The following is a 26,328-nucleotide window of genomic DNA, read 5'->3' on the forward strand; positions in this document are numbered from 1 at the left end:
TTATGGTGCAGTAGGTTAAGCCACCGCCTGCAATGCTGGACCCGCTGTGAGCACCTGTTGGAGTCCCAGATACTCCACTTCTAATTTAACTCCCCGCTAACCACCCAGGGATGCAGGAGAGGACGGATTGAGTGCTTGGGCCCCAGCAGAAGATGGCTCAAGTCCCTGGGCCTCTGTACCCACTTGGGAGACCTGGAAGAAGCTCCTCCCTCTGGCCTGGCCATTTGAGGAGTGAACCAGTGGACTGAAGATTCCTCTCTCTCTCTCTCTTGCTCTTACTCTCTCTCTTGGCTTTCAAATAAATAAATCTTAAAAAAAATCCACTGTGGAAACTTTCAGAGGATATAAAGCCCCCAGATCACTTTTGTGAGAAACAAGCTCACTCATCCACCTAAAAATGGACTCAGATTAAGGAAGTGCAGCAAAAGTCAGATTTTTTTTAATGACCTTGCAACATTGTGTGTCTGGGAAGTAGTCAGGCAAACCCAAGTTGTTTACAGCAAGCTATTTACTTCCTAGCATACAAGTTCCTCACTGGCTGAATGCCATGGAGTTATTTTCCCAGCATTTGCTTCAGTTTTCCTGGCCACTCCTGATGTCCTGTTTGCCCAAGAACTTTCTGGTGCGTGTAACCTAGTTTTTATGCTAGCTAGCTACTTGTGTTCCTATTGCTGTGCTAGCTAGTTGTCTGCTCACAGCTAAACACCTTACTCTGCAAGTGAACCAAATGCTTACCTCTCATGCTTTCAATGGCTGTCTCATGGCTGCCTTTCCTGGGAGTCGGTGCTCATTTCAACAGGCCTTTCTGTTTCCCAGGGTGCCTCCTGTTGTGCCACTTGGCTGTGAGAGCCATCTCTGTTCACGTCCTGGTCTTTGCTTTGCCCTTTGCTCACTCCTCTGTGTCTGTGTCTTCATTCTTTGTTGAGCACAAGACAATGAACTTGAACAGATAGAGCTACAAACGCATCAATTTTAGAACTCGCAGGATGACAACAATCAATTCTTTGATACTTGATGATGAGTATTCAACAGTTCAACTCAATTCTGACACCAGCTATCTGGGAGACCTCACAGCTTCTGGGGCTCAGTTTTATAAGACTTCAGCCATTTCAGACACCAGTAGGAAGATTGGCGGTTTCCATGGATCCCTTTTCAGGTTCCATAATACACTAGAAATAGTGTTTAGGTTTACCAATTTGTTATAAAGGATAAAACTCAGAAGCAGCCAAATGGAAAAGAAGTACAGAGCAAGGTATGGGGGAGAGCATGGAGCTTTAATGCCTTTCCTGCCTTCCCTCCCCTTCCCTACCCCTTCACCCCTACATATTGGTGTGTTCACCAATCTCTAGCCCCCTCTTTCCCACCTCGAGGTGGGTGGATAGGGCTGAAAGTTCCAATGGTGTAATACTTGGTCTTTCTGGTGACCAACTCCCTGCTTAGTCCATCTAGGGGCCCTCCCCTAAGTCAGCTCATCAGCATAAACTCAGGTGTGGTCAACAGGGCTCATGATAAATAACAATGTATTCCGGTCACTAAGGAAATTCCATGTGTCTTAGGAGTTCTGTGCCAGGAAGTGGGGACAAAGACCAAGTATGTTTGTTAACCTAATCACAGATTCCAAACTGCCTTTTGTCATAAATAGTCCTAAAAGGCTCAATCTCAGAGCTACAGGTTAAGGCTCTAATTAGCTCATCCTGGCATTAGCCATGACCTCATGATGGGAGCCTTTATGGGGTAGTTTCCAATGAGACCAGTCTGATACTGTGCTCCTCAGGAATCCAAGGGGCAGGTAAATAGGAAATCTGCTTCAGGACCACAGCTGTCCTTGGAGATGCATGGGATCCCCCTCACCACTCCCACCCACACACCTGCCACACACCCTTATACCTTTATCACTTGGAGTGACTTCTCACCTTGCCATTCAACAGGCCAGTTGGGGCCCAAGATGTTATTGAAAATATGTTTTCCCACGTGCACATCTATGGCTTACATGGGGTCATCCAGGATATAAATGTCTGAGTTGCAGGAATAGAGTTTATCAGAGTTGAAGGAAGCATTGGGATTATTCCAACCTCCTCATGTTACAGATGAGAGAACCGAGCTCAGGAGAGGAGGAGACATCTTACACAAAGGTAACTAATGGATTTCTAGAACCAGAGCTCAGGTTCTCTGGCTCCTATATCAGTGTCACTTCCATTATAGACCCAAACCACCTCCCCGAGGAGACAAGAAGCCATGCTGTGTTAATCATTCTTGGAAGATTCCACTCATGCTGAATATCCCAAACATTTGCTTCGGACTAACAAGTCAACAAACAGAACCCAAGGGTGCAACTGGAGGTGGGAGACTCAATGTAGCAATATGGGGAGTTGAGAAGGAAGAGCTAAGTTCCCTGGGTTTTGAAATCAGGTCTAGAGGTGCTGGGTGTTGAATCAAGAACAGACCATCCTCATCAGGAAGCTGACCCAGGCCCCAAACCTGCCAGTTCACTGGTCTCTGCTACTCCCCGGGGCTGGAGTTAAGTATGAGTACGAGAGGAACATTATCACAGACCCACAGGTTCTTAAGACTGCAGACTTGGTCTTTGAATCAAAGCTCCCAGGCAAAATATTTCAGCATCTATTAGGCTAGAAAAGAGGACCATTCATATTGTTGCCCCCAAAAGGCCACCAGGTGCACCAGTTACACCCCCATCCCCATGTTTTAGAATATGCTTCCCAAAACTGGGGGGAAGGATAGAAATCCAGATTATGAAATATGGTTACAAAGAAAGTAGCTTGTATTTGTTGACAATCTGCTACATACAAAGCATTTTACACATATTTACACTTAATCCTTGTAACAATATTAATGTGATAAACTGTCCCAGTTTGCCTGGGAGTAAGGGGCTGCACAGGACACAGGCCTTTCAATGCTAAAACATAGAAAATTCTAGGCAAACCCAGGTGAGCTAGTCACTCCACTTTTATAGAACTATTGTCTGCATTGAAACAATGGGGGAGAGAAGCTAACAGGCTAAGTAGCTTGCTTAGAATCACTAAGCAAATATCTTTTCATTTTGCCACATTAGCAGAAAGATTCATCAGAACTGTTTGGAGGAATATGAAGGAATTAAATGGGAACTTTGTTTCATTTTGAAGAGTTTAGGATAGTATAAAAATCCCTTAGGTCCCCTTTGGAGCAGCACATGTGTTATTTTGAAAGCTGATAAATAGAGGGAAAAGAACATTCATCTGCATACCCTGTACAAAGTTTACCCATTGGAAATCAGCTAGTCAATGACAGAAGCCTTCCTTACAGAATTCCAGTTAATCATCACCAAAGGAATGAAAGATTTATAATATCACTGTTCAAAAAAAGATTTACCCCTTTGAAACTCCTAATGAGATCCAATAATGATCATAACACTTTCACCACAGTGTTTTTTTTTTTTTAATTAATTTATTTATTTGAAAGGCAAGACAAGTGGAGGTAGAGAGAGAGAGAGAGAAGTCTTCCATCCGCTGGTTCACTCCCCGGATAGCCCCAATGGCTGAAGCCAGAAGCCAGGAGTTTCTTCCGGGTCTCCCACATGGGTGCAGGGGCCCAAGGACTTCGGCCATCTTCCACTGCTTTCCCAGGCCATAGCAGAGAGCTGAATTGGAAGTGGGGCAGTTGGGACTTGAACCAGGAGCATCTGGGACTAGAACCAGGGCCCACATGGGATACCAGCATTGCAGGCAGTAGCTTTACCCATGCCATAGTGCCAGCCCCCACCACAGTGGTTTTCAGCCTTGGCTGCATAATAAAATCCCCTGGAGAGTTTTTAACAACACAGATGCATGACCCTCACAGGGAGTCCATTTAAAATGCTTTGAGAGTCAAGGGTTTCCCTTAGTAGTTAAGATGCTGTTTAAGACATCCCCATCCCACATAGGAGTATCTGGTTCAATTTCTGATGTCAACTCTTGACTCCAGTTTCCTGCTAACGCAGCCTCAGGGGGCAGTGGTAATGGCTCAGACATCTCTCATCTATGAGAGACCTAGATTGAGTTCCTAGCTCCTAGGCTTCAGCCCCAGTTCATCCCCAGCCATTGTGGGTATTTGGGGAGTAAACCAGCATGTGGGAACTCTTTCTCCGTCTGCTTCTGAACATTTGAGAAAAGAAAGAATTCCCACTTGCTAGTTCACTCCCCAAATGCCTGCAACAGCCCAAGAGCCAAATGCTGGAATTGAATCCAAGTATTCTGATGTGGAGCATGATGTCTTAACCACTAGGCTAAATGCCCATCTCACCCAATAAATTTAAAAAAAATTTTTTTTTAAATAAAACACCTGGTTTAAAGTACGTCCCAGTCTCAGTGGGTTTAATAAACTTCCCAAGTGATGGTCATGTGCTACCAGGGTCACAGATCAGGTAAAAGAAGAGCAGGGAACTTATAAGGGGGAGGGACCAGGCTGACCACACCTGGACCCTCTGAATAGTGGTCATTGCTGCTGTTTGGAGGCACACAGCCCACTTGTAAGCCACCTTGTCTCCCCATAATCAATCTAAATCTAACCAAGCCTCCAGCTCTAACTACCAATTTATAAGGGATGCAGGAAACAAGACTACCTGGTTACTTCCATGTGACAGAAAGTGAGAGACAGATTAATAGCACTATCCACTAAATACCACATGTGAACATTTTTTGAATCCATATTCAAACTAGTTTTTTTAAAAAAGTGTGAAACAGGGGCAACCACCATGGTGCACTAGGTTAATCCTCCGCCTGCGGCACCGGCATCCCATATGGGCTCCGGGTTCTAGTCCCAGTTGCTCCTCTTCCAGTCCAGCTCTCTGCTGTGGCCTGGGAAGGCAGTGGAGGATGACCCAAGTGCTTGGGCCCTGCACCTGCATGGGAGACCAGGAGTAAGCACCTGGCTCCTGGCTTTGGATCAACATAGCTCCAGCCTTTGCTGCCATTTGAGGAGTGAAACAATGGAAGACTTTTCTCTCTGTCTCTCTCTCTCACACTGTCTGTAACTACCTGTCACATAAATAAATAAAAATCTTTAAAAAAAAGTGTGAAATAGTTGGGACAATGTGGTAGCTTCAAAGAATGGCTGTGTTTTGGGGGGTGGGGGCTCAGAGAGGGTGATGGGAGTATTGTGGTTGTGTCTTTGTCTTTGAGATAAGTACAAATTATGTATGAATGAAGTGAATGTATGAGATTTGCACTAAAATAATCTCGCAGTATGAAGGGGAGGGGGTGCCATAGGTATACAGATGAAACCAGAGCATGAGAAAACTGCTGGGGCCGGGTGGTAAGTCCATGGGAGTTAACTGGTAAGTCCATTGGAGTCCCCCCACCCTGCCCATCTCCATCCCCCTACTCTGTCTCCCCTTCTGTTGCCCCTCTACCCCTTCTGTCTCTGTCACTCTCTCCCTCTCTGCCCCTTCTCTCTGCCAGTCTTCCTCTGTCCCCCCTCACTCTTTGTCCCCTCATCTCCACTGTCTTCCCCCCTCTATCTATTCCCCTCCTTCCCCCCACTCTCCCTCTGTCTTCCTCGTCACTCTCTCCCTCTTTCACTGTCCCTTCTCTCTAACTCTGCCCTACTCTGTTCCCCATTGTCTGACTCCCCTCTTTCTCTCACTGTCCTTCCTTTCTGTCCTCTCCCCCTCTTTCTGTCCCCCATCCCCTTCCTTTCCCCCTCTCTCTGTTCCCACCTCTCTGTCCCCTGTTCTCTCTCCGACCTCCTCTTGCCTGCCTCTCTGTTTCTCTGTGCACCCCTCTATCTCCTCCCTTCCTCTGTTCCCTCTCCTCTCTTTCTTTCCCTGCCCCCATCCCCTCAGTCTGGAACACGCTCCCCCATCACCTCCTCTCCCTGTAACCCCCCAGTCCTCTTCTCTGTCTCTCTGTCCCCTGCTCCATGCTCCCTTCTGTCTCCCTTCTCTGTCCCTCTTCTCTCTGCTCCCCCACCCCCATCTTTCCTCTCTATCCGTGCCACCCCCTCTCTCTTTCACCCCCCTATTTGCCTATCTCTCTCTGTCTAACCCACACACCTCTCTCTTTCAACACCTCTCCCTGTCACTACCCCAGTCCCTTTCTCTCTCTCTGTCCCCTTCTTCCTGCTCCCCTCTTTCTGCCCCCTCTCTCTCCCCATTCTATCCCCTATCCTTTTTCCTCCCTCTCTCTCTGTCCCCAACTCTTTCTGTCACCTCCTTTGTCCTCCTCTCCCTGTTCCCCTACTCTCTGTGTCCTTCTTATATTTTCCACCCTCTCTCCCTTTCACATCCTCCTCTCTAGATCCCACTTTCTCTCTGTCCCCTGCTTTGTCTCTACCCTTTCTCTTTGTACTCCTCTCCATTGCCTCCTCTCTCCCTCTTCTCTACCCTCTCTGTATGCCCCCCATCCTGTCTGTCCCTCCTCTCTCTCTATCACCCGTCTCTGTCCTCCCTTCTCTGTCACTCAGTCCCCTTTCCCTTTGTCCCCCGCTTTGTCTCTCCTCTTTCTCTCTGAACCCATGTCTCTCCATCGCCTCCTCTCTTCCTCTTCTCTCCCTCTTCTCTACCCTCTCCATATGCCCCCCACCCTGTCTGTTCCTCCTCCCTTTCTATTACCCCCCCTCTGTCCTCCTTTCTCTGTCATTCTCTGTCCCCTTTCTCTTTGTCCCCCACTCGCTCTTCCCCATGCTTTCTCTGTCCTTCCTCTGTCCTCTCTCTGCCCCTCCTCTGTCCTCTCTCTGCCCCTACCCTGTCTCTGTCCCCCTTTACCTCTGTTTGCCCCCCTCCCCACCTCAATTGACTCACCAGAGTTGTGTTATGCCACCACATGAATCACTTAATACGGAAAGTTAATGAAGAAGCCACTGGAACTTCTAAGGTAGACTTTTAAAATGAGTAGGATTTGCTTAAGCCGGCTAAATTCAGGATCCTTAAAAGAAACAACTGAGATTTTACTTCAGGCTTAACCCTGCTGGGTGGAATCGTACAGATAATACTTTTACCGTAGAGACATCTTTGGTAAGGAGCTGGATGATTGCAGTCACTTAGATGATTCCAGGTGAAATTGGAGGAGAACCCTCTAGCTCCACCCGATTTACCTTTCTAACTGAAGAATTGTAAGCAAATAAAATTATTATTGTTTGAAAGCACACATCCTGGGATGGTTTGTTGTGCCATGATAGGTAACAGATACATTGTGCCTTCATTTCCCTATTTCTACATGTGTATAGGGACTATGGTAATTTCTGGCATGCCTGCTACACCATAGGGAAGTCATGTGAAGACAGAGTATAGATGGAAGTGCTTTGAGTCCCATGCAGTCAAATGTGTAATCTATTACCTTCTAAAAGTATTTTCAAGTAATTTCCAGTGGTTTTCATGAGAAAAATTTAGCTAACAATAATCACTGTCTTTGAAATACTGCAGAGGTTTTCACTCATTCTCATGTCTTAATTTTTCTGATTTTGCCTTCTGCCCATCTTATAACATAGTGTGATGCTCTGTGGTCTCTTGAGTAGTATATCTGATCACATATGGCATTTGTTAGAATTAGGACTAAATATGACACACAGAGTAGACATTACACAGAATGTTGAGCCTACTGGGTAAGTTTATTCATTAGCCATTTTTCCCCACATTTACCATCTTTTCAAAGAAGTTAAATCTTAATTGACAAGTAAAAACTATATATATTTATGGCATACAATATGATGTTTTTATACATGTATGTCCTGTGGGATGGCTATGTGTTACCACAGATAACTTGCTGTTTCTTTTGTGGTGAGAACACTTAAAATCTCCCTCACAGCTTACAAGTATGCACTGCTAGTGAGCACAAATGTATCACATTAGCCTCCTAATATGGTCTTGGCAAAACTCAAAATCCCCCGTAGGTCTGGATTCTGGAGTCAAAGGATAGTCCAAGGTATACAGATTATGTCTGTGAGTGTGGCTTCAATGCTATGCTATATGTGAATTCTTGGAATGGGTTCTAAATTCTAAATTCAAAGAGCAAAACTCATTTGGGGCCTAGTCTTCCTGCCACTCACAAACTTGAAAACAACCTTCCTGATATTAAACCATCTAGGCAATCATTCCAGAACTTATTTCAAAAGTTATATTAATTCTCAATCTAAGGGGATAGGAACTTAAGGGGAAAAGTATTCAACTGATCATCTCCATAGACTTTTACTTTCCTGTTTATAACCTGTGGTTAGATATTATATTCATGAGTGAATAAAAAATTGGCTGCAGAGGAAAATTGCAAAGTCCTGGGAGACTGTTTGCCCTGAGTTTGAGATCCTTGTTATCCATGCCTTTCACCTGAACAAAATGTCCAGCTGCTTCCAGTTTTGAAAGGGGTGCTGCAGGTCTGGATGTGTCACCAGCAGTGGCTGGTTTGCCTTGATTCTTTTTGTCAGTGGAGTAATGAATTATAATTCAGTGGAAGAAAGTAGCAAAGTTTATTAAAGTGCATTCCAAGAGAGGAACTGGCCAGTCAAGAGAGAAGAGCACAGGCCCCTTTCTTCCTGGTTTGGAAGTCTGAGGGGCATTGAGTGGTGACATGGCTGTAATGCTCATGACCGGTATTCTTGACTGACACTGGGGAGTTGTATAGCTCTGTGCTTTCTGTGCATGCATTCCCAGCATGCACTGGGAACGGCCACTGGGGGCAGGAGGCAAAACCATGATGCTAATTATATTATAATGTTTGCTTAATGAAGGACGGTCATTCTAAGGTCAAAAGGGGTCTCATTGAACACGTGCCATAAACTAGAATTTTCTGGTTTGACTGAATTCTCTTTTTATCAGAACACTTTAGCCACAAATTAAGTCAGAAGTTAACCACAAGTGGCCAGTCTTTGGTAGACTCAGATAAAGAGTAGTGTCCCTGGTCCTTTCCCCTGGAGGAGGGGCTTATGGTCCTTTCCCAAATCATTCATCTCTCACCTTCTGCATGACAGTTGGAGCTTTGTTCCTATGGCCAGCTTGTACAGGAGCCCCTCACACATTCTGAGGGAGGCATTTTCCCAGGTATTCATGAGTGCACAGTAACTGCAGCCAACAGCAGTACCTGCTAACTGAGCACTGTGCTCAGATGAGGCTCCTGGGCTGGAATGAGAATCAGAGTTCTCACAGTCTAAGGATGTGCTACAGGTAAAAAGCATTATATCCAACGGAGAAGCTAAAATGGGCATATTAAGAATAGCTTTGCAATAACCACCATCTCTAGCAGAAGAAACTTGGGGAATTAATGCTACTTAGTCTCACACAGAAACTACACAATCATCTGCTTTCTGAGTTGAAATTTTTAGATTTATTATAGCATCACTATCAAGCATGCACATTTATCACTATCAAAATCCATATAATTACATGACTGAAACCCAAAGTAAAACATGATGAATATTCTCAGGTTGGTTAAAAGGTAATCTTCTAGACATGGAGCCTGGAGGAAATAGGGTGAATATCACTGAAGATTTTGTTGACGGGCAGTCACCATTCAGGACCCTTGGCAAGAACAGCAGAAATGGGAGTTACATGGTGAACTGAGTACAAACAGAACTAATTGGCATTCTATAGGCCAGAAGCACTATTTCTGCTAGTGATTGATTAGTTATGGGACCTACCGTCTATGTAACAGTGCAGATAGGATAGGCAAGGGAGGCAGAACATAAGAAACAACTCTAAAAGTCTACTATAATGGCTACAAGCTATACCTACAGCCCCACCACCCCGGGTACCCCTGTCCTCCCCTCCGCCCCGCCATCTCTGGCCTCCTGGCCTTCTGCTGCTCTGTTTTGTTTCTTCCTCTTTGTCCTGGCTCAGACATCATGGAGCTCTCTTGAGGTGGAGCTACCTGTGTCCTGGCCCGTTTCCTCACCGCCATCGTGAGGCTCCCATGCTGACAGGAAAAAGTCACCTATGCCTGAAGGCGCATTCCTTAGCAGGTGACCCAGTTCCTTCTCATAACATTTAGCTGCTTGCAGTAGATCTCCGTTCAGCTTGTGAGTTAATCCTTGGAGATAATAAGAATTGGGTGTGTTCTGTGGAGAGACATTTCCATCTCTGTTCTTTATTAGGTGTTTCCCCTCTTCATTCTCGCTTGGTTTTTTGCCCGCAGGCATGCCCTCTAAGCACTGTTGGACAGCGGTGTGTTCAGACTCCCTGTGATTCTCCTGCAGGTTGCAATAGCTCTGATGGGGTGGTTCTCTCTCGGCATAGGGGAACTCCTGGTTGATGGCTGTCTCATAATCTTCTTCTTCCAGGAACTCAGAGAGATTGGAGTATGCACCCGGGGGATTTAGTCCCTTCTCCCTAAGTTTATCCATACAGTCATTCAGAGATTTCCTTAGTTCTTCAATCTTCTCTCCGCTAGTTTCAGATTCTCCTGTATCTTGCAATTGTTTGATTTTTGCCCTGTAGCAGAATTGAAGACGGTGATAGACATAGCTGTTGTTCGGTGTAGATTCTAATGCCCTTTGAAGCAGCTCAATAGCTTTGTCTAGGTCACTTTTTCTGTAAAAATTGGCTGCACTGCGAAGGACATCTGTTTGGCAAGGAGCCTTCTCCAGGGCCTCTTTAACAAACTGCTCACCCTCAGCTTCTTTATTCATCTTCTTCAGGGCCAGGCCCAGGAGAACTTTGATATAATGGTTATCAGGACTCAGCTCCATAGCCTGCGTCAGAACTTTGACAGAGAAGTGCTTTGGTGGGTTCTCATCTAGATGATACATTGCAATTGCCAGCCCAGAGGAGAATTCTGGGTTGTGGGGTTTCTGTTCTAGGGCCTTCTGAAAACACACCTTAGCCCTTTCATGCTTTCCACACTTCAGGCGTGTCCACCCTTCCTCACTGTCCAGCTCAGGACACTCAATGCTGTAAGGAGTTGAGAACTTCTCACAGGTGCGTTTCACCTTGTCTACGTAAGTCTGAGCTTCTGAGAGCTGGCCCATGTGGTAGTGGACCCAGGCATAGTTTCCCCAGGTGACCAGGCTCCTGATTTCTGCTTGGCCATTGTGCTCTTGCTGGACTGACTCTTCAGCTAGCCGCAAGCATTCCAGAGCTGCCTCATTTTTGCCATCTAGGTGCTTTATGTAGGCCAACAAGTTGTACATTGTAGCTTTGAACTCAGTGTTTAAAAATTCGATCTGGTTACACACTCTATCTTCTAGATAACGTGAGATGCTTCCCTCCTTGAATAAGTTCCAGGTGAAATGGCATTTCAGCTGTGGAAGGATTTTCTCCAGGGAAGTCTTGGTGACTTCACTGTTGAAAAAATAAGCATGGTCATTATCACATACACTTGTCAAGCATTAAGCACTTTCATGGTTAATTACACATGCCAACTTGACTAAAGTATGCCCTATATCTGGTTAAAGATTACTTCTGAATGTGTGTCTGTAAGGATGCTTCTGGAAAAGATTAGCATTTGACTTGGCAGACTGAGTAGAGCAGTTTCCACCCCAGTGTGGGTGGGCATCATACAATCCGTTAAGGACCTGAGCAGAACACAAACGTGGAGGAAGGGGGAATTCTCTTTCTCTGACTACTTGAGATGAGACCTCTGTCTTCTGTCTTCAGACAGGGACTTCCATTGAGACTGCCAGCAGCCACTCTGCTGGGTCACAGGCCCTTGGACGTGGGCTTGAAACTATACTGCAAAGATTCCTGTGTTAGCAGATTGTGGGACTCCTCAGCCTCCATCATCTCACGAGCAAATCCTCATCATAAATCTCCATCTATATACCTATCAACAGATGGTCTCTGACTTACAATGGTTTAACTTAATAATGCTTTTGCTTTACGGTGGGTTTATTGGAATATAACTCCATTATAAGTTAAGGAACATCTGAATTTACAATGGTTTGGCTTCTGTTTTTTTGACTTAATAATGCATTAATTGGATATTAAATACATCTTCAATTTTCAATATTTTCTACTTACACTGAGCTTACCAGGATGTAACCCCATCATGATGTTGAAGAACATTTGTATATTCTACTATTTCTGTTTTTCTAATTTACCCCTAAGTCTTTCCGGACTAATATTTCCTCCTTACCTCCTAAATTCATCTATTAAGACAATGGTCTGTGAACATGCCTTACACTGTTTAAGCTGATATGCAGGAGATGAGGTAAGGTAGATGAAAAGAGACAGCTGCAGTCAGAGGAGCTGAAATCTAAGTCAAATGTCAGTCCTCACACCTTCTGAATGGGTTTATTTAGCCATCCAGTGACTCATTCTTGGGCTACCACTTTTTGCCACTTGATTAGTTGTTAAGGATCTAAGAAAGATAAAAATTATCTTGACTCTCAACCCCAGGAGATCACAGTCTGGTTATGAGGAGCCATACCAAAAAATGGGAATCCAGATCTTCCATCTGTTGGTTCACTTCACAAATGGCCACAATGATTGGAGCTGGACTAGACTGAAGCCAGGAGCTCAGGGCTATACCTGGGAATCCCACCTGGTGGCAGGAGCCCAATTACTCAAGCCATCCTCTGCTGCCTTCTCAGGCACACCAGCAGCGAGCTGGATCACAAGTGGAGCAGGCTGGACTTGAACAAGCACTACAGTATGGTATGGAAGCATTGAAGGCAGCAGCCTAGCTCACTGTGCCACATCATTTTAAGTGAATTCATGAATGTACTAAGAGAGCAACAGAATTCCTTGTGGTTGGGGCAGGGGAAGATGAGCATCAGCCTGCAAGTGCCAGGCATCTTCCCAGGTGATTTCCCTCTTTGGCAATTTTTAGCCCTATGAGAGAGGAGCACCCCAATTTGCCCCCTGCATTATCTCTGGGAGAAAGGAGCACCTTGACGTGGGCCTCAGCTCAACATGATTCTAAAAGCCCCACCACCACCACCACCCTGCCACTCAGACCTCCTCAGAGCAGTGGCTCTAGGCACATCCACACACAGAACACTGCAAAGCCTCTTGTGCAGGCGAGTGGGGACAGGCTCTCTGGTCAATGTCACTCACTGAGAGTAAATTAACCAGTCCCCTTTCTTCCCTCTGTGAGAGATCAGTAGGATCTCTCTCCCCCAAGCAATCAACCCCTCAGTCCTTTCGCAAAGGCATTTGCTGGAAAAAAAAAAAAAATGTTTTTCCCTTAGTTTTCCCCAATGCTGTATTCAGTGGCGTAACTAGCAAGTCTATACACATTTATAAAAATCAAGGTAAATGGGGCTGGAGTTGTGGTGCAGCAGGTTAAGCCACCACTTATGATTCCAGTATCCCATATGAGTACTGGGAGGATCCAGCTCCCCTGCCACCACGTGGGAGAAGTGGGTGGAGTTCCAGGCACCTGGCTTTGAACTAGCCCTGCCCTGGCTCATGGGAAAGTGAACCATCTTCCCATTCCCTCTTTACAGCTCTGCCTCCCAAATAATAAAAATAAATATTTTTAAAATCCAGTTTACTAAGATTATGCTCGCCATGCAATAAAAAACACACATTCTAAGTGTACAGTTTGATGAGTCACAATATGTGTTTCTACCTATGGAACTCCCACTATCTCCCCATAGGCTATTTCTATCATTTCAAAATATCTCTGTATGCCCTTCTATACAGTTCCCCAGCCTCTCCAGGCAGCCACTGGTCTGCTTTCCATAGTAGACCACTAGTAGACCATAGATTAGATCATTGTCATCAACATTCACCGTGGCAATCAAAATAAACTGCAAGCTTTGAAAGTTCTTTTCACATAAGAAATGAACAAAATACCCATTTCTAATAATTATTTCTCCCACTTCCCATTTTGAAGTGATCTAATATTTTAGGGTACAATTTGCTTCTGTGTGAGTTGGGTTTGCAGTACTGATTTCATCTCTCATAGTATCTGATGAGTGCAGCCTGTTGAAATCCTTGCTTAGTATATACTAAGTTGATCTTCAGTATATGAAGGTAATTGAAAATGAAACTCGATAAAGGGCAGGATGGGAGAGGGAGGGAGGTTGGGGGGAGGAGCCACAACAATACAAAAGTTGCACTTTGTAAATTCACATTTATGAAATAAAAAAATAATAATAAATAAAGTGATGGAGAAATAAGGAAAAAAAAGAAAATAAAAACTTCCTCTTAAAATTACAAGAAAGAAGCCTCTGACTTACTCCTTTCAAATGAAACAACAGAAAACCCTGCCAAGAGTAAATTCCCTTAGTTCTGGCTTTGAATCAGCAAACTTTGTGCCTGAGTCAATCTAAATCCTAATGCCAAGTCTCCTCGTCATCTCAGCAACCAGCTCCGCACAGCCAACAGTTCTGAGTGTGTACACCAGAAAAAGCCACAGAAATTGAATAAAGACTCAGGGATCCATTAGCAGCAAGACAGGACATTCTTCCCACTGAGAAGTGCAGCTCACAGCTGGCAGAATGAGAGTGTGGTTATACAACCTGATTTCACTGACCTCATGACTTCAGTCTGTGTCGCCGCTGTTCTGAAAATCTGGGGAGCAGATGATCTTCAGCAACCTTCCTGGTGTGCTGCAAGCCAGTGCTGAAAGAACTATATAAAGGAGAAGCAGAGTGGGTAACACATCAGCTGACAGTTTCTCCAGTCTCTGAAAGGAAAGAGAAACTAGAAAGTGAAACTGACTTAAAATCCACAGGAAGAGTAAAATGAAACTTAACTTTGAGAGCTGGGATAACTCAGCCTCAGTACACCGTTCAACACAATAACCCTGAAACTAGAGTATGAGAGAATATGAAAGCAGTCCCAGGAATCTGTCAGTCTGGGGAGGGACCCAAGAAGCTGCTTTTTTAGTAAAGTCTGTAGAATATTCTGCTGTAGGGATTCTGGTAACACATGATGGAAAAGGATATCTCAAAATACTTTGTAAAACAAATAATACTGTTGTCCAGCAGAAGATAATTTGTATCCAGAGACCTGGCTTTAATCTTCTCTGTTTACCTTACTAGCTCTGGAATTTTCCGGAGGTCAGATCATTGAACCTGAATTTCCTCTGGGCCACAATACTAAACATGGGAAGACAAACTCTGCAGGGATCTCTGAATTACTCAACTCTCTAAATTCTAACACAATACTTTGGTCACCCACCTGTAAAATGAGAAATAGAAATACATGTTGGGAGTGGGGGAGCTTCATAAGTTTTATGGAAAATGGAATTAAAAGACAATATGAATTTTCAATGAAGTTCCCTCATATTGCTGTTTATAGTTGTATGGATGAATGGGAGGTGTGTATTTATGCTTTGATCTCTGAAGCAGGAGTGATATCATGCTGAGAGATTTTATTTTCATATTTACAATACTTCCTAGTCATGATGTAAATTCCACAAAACCCTGGGAAGTATAGTTCATGGCTAATTTGGTGACAGAGGAATTGCCAGTTAGGAGAAAGTTTCCATCCACCCTAAAGCCTCACAAAATGGACATCCTTGCATAGCACAACTGGCCTGGTGCTTGGTATTTGCAACCTTGTCTTTTAAGATATCCTGAATTCAGACATTGTTATTGTGTACCACGAAAGTAACCTGCAATTTGGAAAAATCCACATTTCTCGTCGATGTCTGACTTCACATTTGTGTAATAATTTATTATCCTGTAGACAATAAAAGTGCATGGCTCTGAAATGAGTAAACACCACCGTTACACACAAGTAAAGAGTGCCCTTGCCTTTGATCCTGGGATTTCGAGGACTTCATATATCACAGATGCAGAATGTTATACATTTTTAAAAGAACACACAGATCTCTCTTACTCAGAACACAGTGCTCAATCCTGGCACAGCAGGACTTGAAACCTTAAACATTGCCAGGGGAATTTGTTTCTAGGTCATATTTTCTTTGCTCACAGCAAATTGTTTTTGAGAACTTGGAGTGCAGGCAGGATCTGACCAGCAAAAGTGATTTGAACAGGTCCAAGTCTGCCCCTTATCAGAACACAGTAGATTCTTACATAATGAAAGAGTTATTTTCCAGTACAGTAGCATACTTTTCCATTTTCGTCCTTTTAAAATTCTATTTATTTATTTATATTTCATTTGAAAAGCAGAGACCCACACATAGAAAGAAAGAAAGAAAGAAAGAAAGAGAGAGAGAGAGAGAGAGAGAGAGACAATGAGAGATCTTCCTTTCACTAGTTCATTTCCTGAATATCTGCAACAGCTAGGGCTGGACCCAGCTGAAGACAGAAGCTCATTCTGGTTCTCTCACATGGATGGCAGAGACCCAGGTACTTGAGCCATCACTTACTGCCTCCCAAGGTATGCATTAACAGGAAGCTAGCTCAGAAGTAAGGACCCACTCCCAGATTCTCCGATATGGAATGCAGGCACTCCAAGCAGCAACCACTGTACCAAACACCCATGCCCCTTGCTCTTTTGAAAAGTTTTAGGGAGCTACTTTTTCATGCTAATTGCTGGTTCAAGAAGTACTAGTGGGGTGAGGGCAGGGTTGGTGGTAGCATGCTTTGGTACAGTGGTTAAGACACTGCTTGAGATGTCCATGTCCCATGATGGAGTGCCTGGGTTTGTATATCAACTCTGCTTCCAATTCAACTGCTAACGTACACCTCGGCAAGCAACAAATGATGGCTCAAGTCCTTGGGTCCCTGCCACTGACACAGGAGACCCAGATGGAGTTCTAAGCTCCTGGCTTCAGCCTAGCTCAGCCCAGCTGTTGCTGGCATTTATGGAGTGAACCAGGAAGATCTCTGCCTGTTTGTTTCTGCTCTGTCTTTTTAATAAAATGAAAATAAATAATAAATAAATGTTAAGAAGTACTGGTGAATTACCACTATTATTTGCAACAGTAGCATGTGGTAGCTGAATAACATTCTTAGATCTTCTTACTCTTCTTTTTCCTGATTGGCAGAAGACTCTAGAAAGGTCTTAGAAATTTTCTGGCTTAGGGGCCAGTGATGTGGTGCAGCAGGTTAAGCTGCTGCCTGAGACACTGGCATCCCATATGCACAGTGGTTTGAGTCCCAGCTGCTCCACTTCTGACCCAGCTCTCTGCTAGTGTACCTGGGAAATCAGCAGAAGATGGTTCAAGTACTTGGACCATGCCACCCATGTGGGAAACCTGGTTGGAGTTCCTGGCTCCTGGATTTGCCCTGGTGCAGCGTCAACTACTGGGGACATTTTGGGAGTGAACCAGTAGATCAAAGATTCTTTCTCACTCCCTCTCTTTCTCTCTCTCTCTTTCTCTCCCTCTGTAATTTTGCCATTTAAATACTTTTTTTTTTTTTTGATAGACAGAGTGGATAGTGAGAGAGAGAGACAGAGAGAAAGGTCTTCCTTTTTGCCATTGGTTCACCTTCCAATGGCCGCTGCGGCCGGCGCATCGCGCTGATCCGAAGCCAGGAGCCAGGTGCTTCTCCTGGTCTCCCATGCTGGTGCAGGGCCCAAGCTCTTGGGCCATCCTCCACTGCCTTCCCGGACCATAGCAGAGAGCTGGACTGGAAGAGGGGCAACCGGGATAGAATCCAGCGCCCCGACCGGGACTAGAACCCGGTGTGCCGGCGCTGCAAGGCGGAGGATTAGCCTGTTAAGCCACGGCGCTGGCTAATAAATACCTTTTTTACAAAAATAAATTTAGGGGCCGGCATTGTGTCGCAGTTGGTTAATACTCCACCTGCAGCACCGGCATCCCATATGGACGCCGGTTCTAGTCCCGGCTACTTCTCTTCCAGTCCAGCTCTGTACTGTGGCCCGGGAAGGCAGTGGAGGATGGCCCAAGTGCTTGGGCCCTGCACCCGCATGGGAGACCAGGAAGAAGCACCTGGCTCCTGGCTTCAGATCGGCACAGTTCTGGCTGTAGCGGCCATTTGGGGAGTGAACCAACGGAAGGAAGACCTTTCTCTCTGTCTCTCTCTCTCTCACTGTCTATAACTCTACCTGTCAAATAAATAAAAAAGAAAAGAGAAATAAATTTAAGGTTTAAGGTGGAATTTATTTTTTATTTTCAAAGTTTATCCAATTCAGAGATAACATACACTTGGGCCCATTGTATTTCTCAAACAAGTGAGACATGACCAAAGGCCGGGGGTTGCTATGTATCATCTGCCAGTTCAGCAGCTTCTTTTGCAACAGCAGCTGGAGGAGGACCAAATAAGAAAGCAGAACTGTTTGAGATTTGGTTTCACAACCTTCCAACAAATCCTGCCTCTGCTACTTTCTCTAGCCTTAAGTCCTATATCTAGAGCAGCAGAAGGCGGTTCCCCTGCAAAGCTGAAAGCACCTCTTTTAATATCTGTGTATTATTTTAATCTACTTAAAAGGCAGAGTGACACACACACACACACACAGAGCAAGTGCTTCCATCTTCTGGCTCACAACAGCCAGGGCTAGGCAAGGCTAAAGTCAGAACCCAGGAACTCCATCTGGGTCTCCCACACGGGTGGCAGGGGCCCAACTACTTGGCCCATCAGCTGCTGAGCTAACAGGAAGCTGGGTCAGGAGCGAAGCAGCCAGAACTTAAAACAGCACTCTGATATGGGATGCCAGTGTCAACAACAGCAGCTTAACCTGCTGCGCCGCAACATCAACCCCACAAGAAAGTGCAGATTATCAGTGATGAGGAGGCTGCACTGTGAATCACAAGGAAATTTTCTTACCTATCAAAGTTAGTGACTTCCCAAAATAAGTAATAGATGAAATAGTGGCAGAAAGGAGGAACTACAAATATGTTTTCTAGTTGGAAGCTACAATCCCCAGATTGGCACCCAGGAGAGTGCATGTAGTAAGAATTTTAGCACAGGTCTTATTTGTGTATGTGATCAGAATGCTAATACCACTAGGCTTCCAGCTGTGCTGGGCACCTAATGGGTAAATCAACTGATCTGGTGGTAAGATAGATGAAAGCTGACCCCAGGGACTAGGTCTGAGCTCTAGAAGGGGGCCACAAGCAGAAGGGAGTGAATATTTTTACTGAGGACTCTGAGGCTAAGAAATAATAAGTACTGGAAGCTGGTGCTGTGGTGCAGTGGGTTAATCCTCCATCTGTGACGCCGGCACCCCATATGGGTGCCGGTTTTAGTCCCAGCAGCTCCACTTCCAGTCCAGCTCCCTGCTATGGCCTGGGAAAGCAGTGGAGGATGGCCCAAGTGCTTGGGCCCCTATACCCGCGTGGGAGACCAGGAAGAAGCACCTGGCTCCTGGCTTTGGATCAGCGCAGCGCCGGCCATGGCGGCCATTTGGGGGGTGAACCAACGGAAGGAAGACCTTTCTCTCTGTCTCTTCCTCTCACTGTCTGTAACTCTACCTCTCAAATAAAATAAATAATAATTTTTTTAAAAAAAGAAATAATAAGTACTATCTGGAATCAAGATATATATGAAAGAAATTCTCATTTCTTCATGATTGCTAACATTCTTGGGGACATCCTTGGCAAGTGTTGTGGTTGGAACAGAATTTGCCTTCCCAACTAATGCAGATGCTTATGTTAATGGTTAACATATTAATGTTTGGTGGGTTGAGGGTAGAGCCTGGATCTAAATGCAATATCCGAAGGTGGGACTTTTGGAAAGTGATGAGGTTGTTGCTTGTATAGAGCACCATGATCAAATCATGATGGCTTCAAAAAAGAGATACATGCATGGAGAAAGAGCAGGACTCCTGTCTCTCTGCTTCCTGGCTTGCTGTGTGACCATCCTTCTGCCATTCCCCAGCCTTAGCAGATCTAAACCACTGAGTTTATTCGATCTTGTATTGTGAACCTTCGAACTATACCTTCTTTCCTAAATAGCTCCTCTCCAGCATTTTGGTAACAAAAGTAATTAAATTTGATAAAAAAGTAATTTAAGTTGGCAATTAAAATAACAAAGAGCTGGCTATGGCTAATGAAGCATGGCTATAACTACCCTGAAGGTAAAAATCAAATACTGAGAATGCTGAGATGTACTGAAGCAGTTTTGTTGGCAATGGACATTGTTGGATGTGGGTGCTGGGGCAATACAGATAAGATATGGCCAAGTAATTCTAGCACATTGTTCATCAGCACCTCAGAAGCACTTATTCAGACCTTGTTATTTACCTAGGTGACTGTATGAGGAGAGTCAAATGTCATGCACTGGGAGAAATGGTTTGGAGGCAGGCAATTATGAGTCAAGTTCAATGAATATGATTCTATTTGTTATCCCTAGATATTGAGAATTCAGGACCCATTAGCTACATACATCATTTTATTATGTCCCAATCATTTATCTTTTAATCTTCAAATAATCACTACATGTAATATGTCATACACGTTTACTTCTCTATGCTTTCTACCTTTATCCCTCTCACGGTCTTTTTCCAGCAAGGATTTGGTGGCATGACAGGCAAGGAAAAGACGACATCACCTGGTGTACCTGATGGTCCTATCTCAAGGTCATTGCACCTGCATACCCTACCTTCCACTCAGACCACTCCTAGTTTTCCTGTCTAGAAACATGATCCAATAAGTTATTCAGGAAAAATGAAGCAGATCTTCCCCTGAAACATAAGCAGTCTAACCCAGTACAATGGAATGGCTTGACTATTGCATCTGGTCTGATTTTTATTTTTCCATGAGACATTTGGGAAAAAAAACAAGAAAGATTTCAAGTTTATTTTCTCTTTCTAGTATTTATTTAATATGGAAAGCTCTCCAGCATGTCTTTGGATTGCCTCCAGGATGGGGCATAAAACATAATCTACAAAACTTCATTTCCCATTATAAGAGATCAGAAGAGAGAATATGATGAAGTATAGATATAATGGAGAAAAAGGCAAAAGCCCACTCAACGTCAGTGTGGGAGCAGGGTGTTTATGTGCACACAGGTACATAGGGATGTGTTTTAAGGTATAAAATGAAGTCCTGGACTCTCAAGGCTGCACAGTTTGTTTTTATTAAATTCAGTGGTTACAATGTTTGATTAGTCTAAGTTATTTGGAGGCAATTCCCACTTACAATAACATATCAGCTGCTGTATATATATATATATATATATATATACACTGTATATATATCAGTAGCTACATATAAATAAGAACACTGCTTTATACTTCATCACATCAAAGTTATTTATTCATTAAATCCATGACTGCATTCAGGAATACAAATTGTATTTATGCCATACTATTTGTAATACAGAAAATATGGGCTTTTTACTTAAAAAATGTTGAATGGTATAGATGTCTTACTTGCTTAACAAAAAAATGTTTATAAATGAAAAATTTAATCTAATTCCGACTATCAAACATTTCTCAATGGAGAGGATAGTGGATGATCCCAAGCTGGATCAGCTGATCATTTTGGTACACACCAACATTGACATCTAGTTCATGCCGTGTCTTCCTGTAAAATGTCAATCACCTCAAGCATATTATGAATTTTGTTATTTTTCCCAAAGATTTTCAGAATTAAAAGAAGTGTTTATATCACCCACCACACAACATTCCTAATGGGAGCACCTCCACCCCCCTCTGCCATTATCACTGTCATTTTCTAAGACTTTCCTCTAGGCCTTTAATCACCAAGTCATTCTCCCATTTAACTGCTTGTATAGGATCTCAAAGCATTTTTCTAATCTGGGATTTTTTCTTTTTTAACTTTATTTTAGTTTTTAATTCATTTTTACCAGATTCAATAATATTTGTAGATACAGTTCCAAGAACACATTGATACTATCTTCCTCCATCCCCCTCTCTCCCTCCCACCCTCCTTCTTTCTCCCTTTCTTTTTCTTATTTTTTATTTTTTGAGATACATTTTAAATATACATTACAGTAAAAAGGTTTAATACTTCACCAAATAAGAAGTTTAACAAGTAAAAAGCAAAAAGACCCTAGTTTAGTGGAATATAGACAATGGCCATAAACAATAATTGAATGGGAAAATGACCATTCCATCCATTTACAGTGAATTTTAAAGTAGTCACAGATCATCAAAATACAGTAGTATAACATTCTTAACCATTGGTTTCACAAAGTTACAAAGTTTTACAAAACTATATTTGCAGAAACACTGATATGCACAAACTTTTTTTCTTTCTTTCCTCTCTCTTTTTTTTAATTTTAGATCCTACATGTAGGGGAGAACATGCAGTATTTGTCTTTCTGGGTCTAGCTTATTTCACTCAACATGAAGTCTTCCATTTGAGTCCATTTTGCTGCAAATAAATGGTAGCATTTTTAAACAAGCCAAGTCTTTTTCTTACAAAAAAATTCTGAACAGTAGCTCAAAAAGTGGAAATGTCTCCAAATTACAATCTACACAGATAAGCGAACATTCCTTTTTCTTTCTCTCTTTTGCTTACCCTTTCTTATCTCTACTGGGGGGACATTGTTATTTCCCACAGAAGTTTTAAAGAACTGTTTTATTGTGGTGTCTGTATTATTGTACAGAATCCCCTTTCCTTCTTCACAGACTGTATTTCAATGACAGAGAGGGTAGAGTGGAAGTGATAGCTCCCTACGTGTCCCAAATATCTCACACTGTGGCTGTCTGGCCAAGTTGCTTCTCCTAGCTCACTTGGCTGTCTGCTCTCAGTTTTCCAAACTATGCTGTCACCTCAATTATTGGAACAACTGATCTCACTTGTAGGACCCTCTCTATCTTGAAAACTGGCCCACAAGGAGGAACAAAGAGGCAGAGGTGTGAGAGAAAGCGAGGATACTGACCCCTATCTACACCTGACTTGCTCAGTCTTTTGATAGATAACTGTCTATGCAGGATCAGGATCTAAAATGATGCCAAAGGATAGAAAAATATTGTAAAACTAGACCCCAGTACCACAAATGTGAGGGAGCTGGCTTCTTTATACTAACACAGAAACAAGCCCAAGGCATCATTCCACTGAAGATAACTAGAGAATGTCACAGTGAGAACTGTATTTAAGAGGTCAACTGGAAACTCCCTTTACCAAGTCTTTGGACCTGCCCCCCAATCTAGTTCCTGTCCCAGAACTCTTTAGGATTCTCCATGATCCAGCAATTCAGGTGTTAATCCCTCACACAGCACACTTCCCCTATGGCCCTGATCCAGTCTATGATGTTTTTCTTAGTCCACAGTTATGCAACACCAGTTGTTAAACATATTGACATATAAAGTTAGTTGAAGCATTTCAGCTCCCTTCCAGCACTAACTCTAGGGGGACCATATTGCTATTCCTCATTCCTTGTCTCCTCTAAAGATGCTGAAGGATGAGGTTTCCAGGCCCCAAGCCCTTCTCAGCATCTTCACCTGCCTGCTGCATGTCTCCATTAAACTTCTGGAGAAATGCCAGGATACACAAAGCCTCAGCATCTGCCTCATTTTTGGAAAGCCGTTTTTCTGCAATATTTTTCAGTTTGTATTTCATCTTCTCTCTCTCCTTTGAGTCCTTGTTTATTTTCACACCTTCCATGTAATGGTGGATGGCTCTGTCTTCACACTTCATTTGATACAGCTGAAAATTGCCATACCGCAGGTGGAGCAGTTGTTTCGATACGGGAGTAAGCTCTTGGCTGAATGCTTTTTGGAAATAACGTTCTGCTTCCTCGTGCTGATCTGCTAGGACATAGAGGCAGGCCAGGTAGGAAGCAACACGGAAGAGATTTCCATTGGACTCTGCTTTCTTGAAATGATCCACAGCGTGTCCTATCAGTTCCAGTAACTTCTCTCTTCTCCTGTACATTTTATTCTCTACCATATTCAGTTCTTGGGTGATTTTTAACCTATAGCAGCATGCAATGTGGTAATGTAGGTAGGTGTTGTCTGGCATGTGCTCCAAAGCCTTTGTAAGCAGTTCTATGGCTTTGTCCAGAACACGTTTATTTCGATAAAGCTTTGCTGCACTGCAAAGTACATCTGTTGCCCCTGGGGCTCCCTCCAAGGCTTCTTCCACTAACCTCTCGCCTTCTCCTTCTTCTAAATTCATCTTCTGAAGTTTCAGAGCCAGGAGGACTTTCACATACTGGTTGTCACAATTCAGCTCAATGGCTTTCCTCAGAGGTCCCATGGGGTTCTGAGACAGTGTCATGTTATCCAGACGATAGCTTACGATGGCCAGCCCAGAGGAGAATTCTGGGCTCTTTGGGTTCTTTTCCAGAGCCTTCTCGAAACACACCTTCGCCCATTGAATTTGATCTTTTCCACACTTCAACCGTGTCCACCCCTCCTCACAATCCAGCTCAGGACTCTCAATTCTATAGGCACTGGAAAACTTCTCGCAGACATGTTTTACCTTGTCTATGTACGTCTGAGCTTCCGAGAGCTGGCCCATGTGATAGTAGACCCAGGCAAAGTTTCCCCAGGTAACCAGGCTTCTGAGTTCTGCTTGGTCAGCGTGATCTTGCTGGATGAACTCTTCAGCTTGCCGTAAGCATGCCAAGGCTGCCTCATTTTGGCCTCTGTGGTGCTTTATGTACGCCTGTAAATTGCACATTGTGGCTCTGAATTCACTATTCTGAAACTCAGACTGATTAAACACCCTGTCCTCAAAATCATCTAAGGAATTTTCTCCCTCTAGCAAGTTCCAGGTGAAATGGCACTTTAGTTGCTGTAGATTACTCTCCAAGGACTTCTGAGTGATCTCACTGTAAGGAAAGACAGAAATATGAACAGCTTGAGACAGCACAGATTCATTGGTCACTCCCCAAATGGCCGCTATGGCTGGCGCTGCACCGATCCGAAGCCAGGAGCCAGGTGCTTCCTCCTGGTCTCCCATGCAGGTGCAGGGACCCAAGCACTTGGGCCATCCTCCACTGCCTTCCTGGGCCACAGCAGAGAGCTGGACTGGAAGAGGAGCAACCGGGACTAGAACCCGGCACCCATATGGGATGCCGACGTCACAGGCAGAGGATCAACCAAGTGAGCCACGGCACCAGCCCTCTCTGTAACTTTGCTTTTCAAATAAATAAATAAATCTTTAAAAAAAACCAAGTAGACTCATGTTTATTGCAGCACCATACACAGGGCCAAGATAGGGACTAAACCGAGGTGTCCATCAATGAATGGACAAAGCAAATCTGGAATGTGTGTGTGTGTGTGTAATGAAATATTATTCAGCTATAAAAGAGAATGAAATTCTGTTGTGTGCTGCAGCTCAGATGGAACTGCAGTCCATTATGTTAAGGGAATAAATCAGGCACAAAAAGAATTTGAGAGTGAATATACATGAAATACATTCATTAGTCTCACAGCTCTAAAGCAAATCCAAGGTAAATGATTAACTTAAAAGTGAAATTGGCATGTGTGTGTTGGGGGTGGTTGGTGTTGTGACGCACAGGATTAAGTTGCTGGTTGGGTCACCAACAGCCTCTATCAGAGTGCTGGTTCAAGTTCAGGCTACTCTGCTTCCCATCTAGCTTTCAGCTAATGCAACCTGCAAGGCAGCAAATGATAGTTCTAGTGCTTGGGCCCCTGACACCCACATCTGAATGGAGCTCCTGGATTTGGACGGGCTCAGCCCCGGCTTTTGCAGGCATTTGCCAAGTGAATCAGCAGATAGAAAATTCTCTCTCTCTCTCTCTCTCCTCCTGCCCCACCCCTCAATCCGCCTTTCAAGTAAATGAAAAACAAATAAAAAACCCAAAGAAGTAAAATGGACTTTTGCAGGGAGTGGGATTGCTATTCTGAGTAACAATATCTTCCAAAAAGAAAGCCTGTGTTACATAACACTTTTCCATAAAACCCTAACTCAATCCTTCCAAACAAGAGAAAAAGGTCAGACTATATGGGCAATCCCCAGATTCACATTTAAGTGAGGCCCCACGGATTAAACACCCCTCTCTGCCCACTTCAGTCTCTAACTTCAGCTTTTTGACGAGATTAGACATTTTCAGCAACATCACAACACAAGGGAGAACTTTACCTCATGATGACGGTGCAATTCCCGGCTGTCAGGAGCGCTGCTGTTCAGGCTGCCAGGCTCCTGAGAAACCCTTCTCCTCTGCCTGCAACAGAAGACCTCTATTTAAGGGAGCATCTGCTTCCTGTCCCTTGTCTCCCACCCCTCGGTGTGGGACTTTGCAAAAGAGAAACTGAAACTGGAAAGTGAAACCCTCAGTATTCTTAACTGAATGCAGCTTGTTAGCCAAGCTCTTCCCAGAGCAGTTTTGTGCAATGAGTCAGAAGAACATCATTTTTTTAGAATGTCCTGATGTCCTTGGTTTGTGACACTAAGGTACTCCAATCCAAAGGACATTTTGACAAAGCATCCTGCCTCATTATTGAACTGTTAACCTCATCCTCCCTGTGCCCCACCCTCATCCACCTTGTGACCCAAAGTTACCTAACACCCTAGGGCTGCATGCAAAAGTATGGGTTGAACAGGTTCAGGGCTCAGGACTGGCACTGAAGCAGCAGTGGCCATGGCTCCTGGGGCATTTAAGTTACTCCTCTGAGACTGTGAGCCAATGCCAATCCAGATTCAACCAGTAAGACTATCCCAG

At 44.0% G+C, this 26,328-nt stretch overlaps 3 protein-coding genes across 3 annotated transcripts in view; 1 reads left to right on the top strand and 2 right to left on the bottom strand.

The window, feature by feature from the left end:
• The window catches only part of LIPA (lipase A, lysosomal acid type), a 154,804-nt gene that overhangs the window by 65,182 nt on the left and 63,294 nt on the right, over positions 1-26,328 (top strand). The window lies entirely within an intron of this gene.
• Positions 9,262-14,548, bottom strand: IFIT3 (interferon induced protein with tetratricopeptide repeats 3). The gene is made up of 2 exons (XM_062214635.1): positions 14,379-14,548; positions 9,262-11,236 (listed from the first exon to the last, which is right to left on the bottom strand). The coding sequence occupies exons 1-2, from the start codon at positions 14,381-14,383 to the stop codon at positions 9,793-9,795; spliced, it is 1,449 nt and encodes a 482-aa protein (XP_062070619.1). The 5' UTR covers positions 14,384-14,548; the 3' UTR covers positions 9,262-9,792.
• Positions 20,780-25,970, bottom strand: IFIT2 (interferon induced protein with tetratricopeptide repeats 2). The gene is given in 3 exon segments (XM_062215360.1): positions 20,780-23,099; positions 23,102-24,471; positions 25,749-25,970. Coding segments are annotated over 3 exon segments (1,416 nt in total). The 5' UTR covers positions 25,754-25,970; the 3' UTR covers positions 20,780-23,058.

Source organism: Lepus europaeus, chromosome 17 (assembly GCF_033115175.1).
Source record: "Lepus europaeus isolate LE1 chromosome 17, mLepTim1.pri, whole genome shotgun sequence".
NCBI lineage: Eukaryota > Metazoa > Chordata > Mammalia > Lagomorpha > Leporidae > Lepus > Lepus europaeus.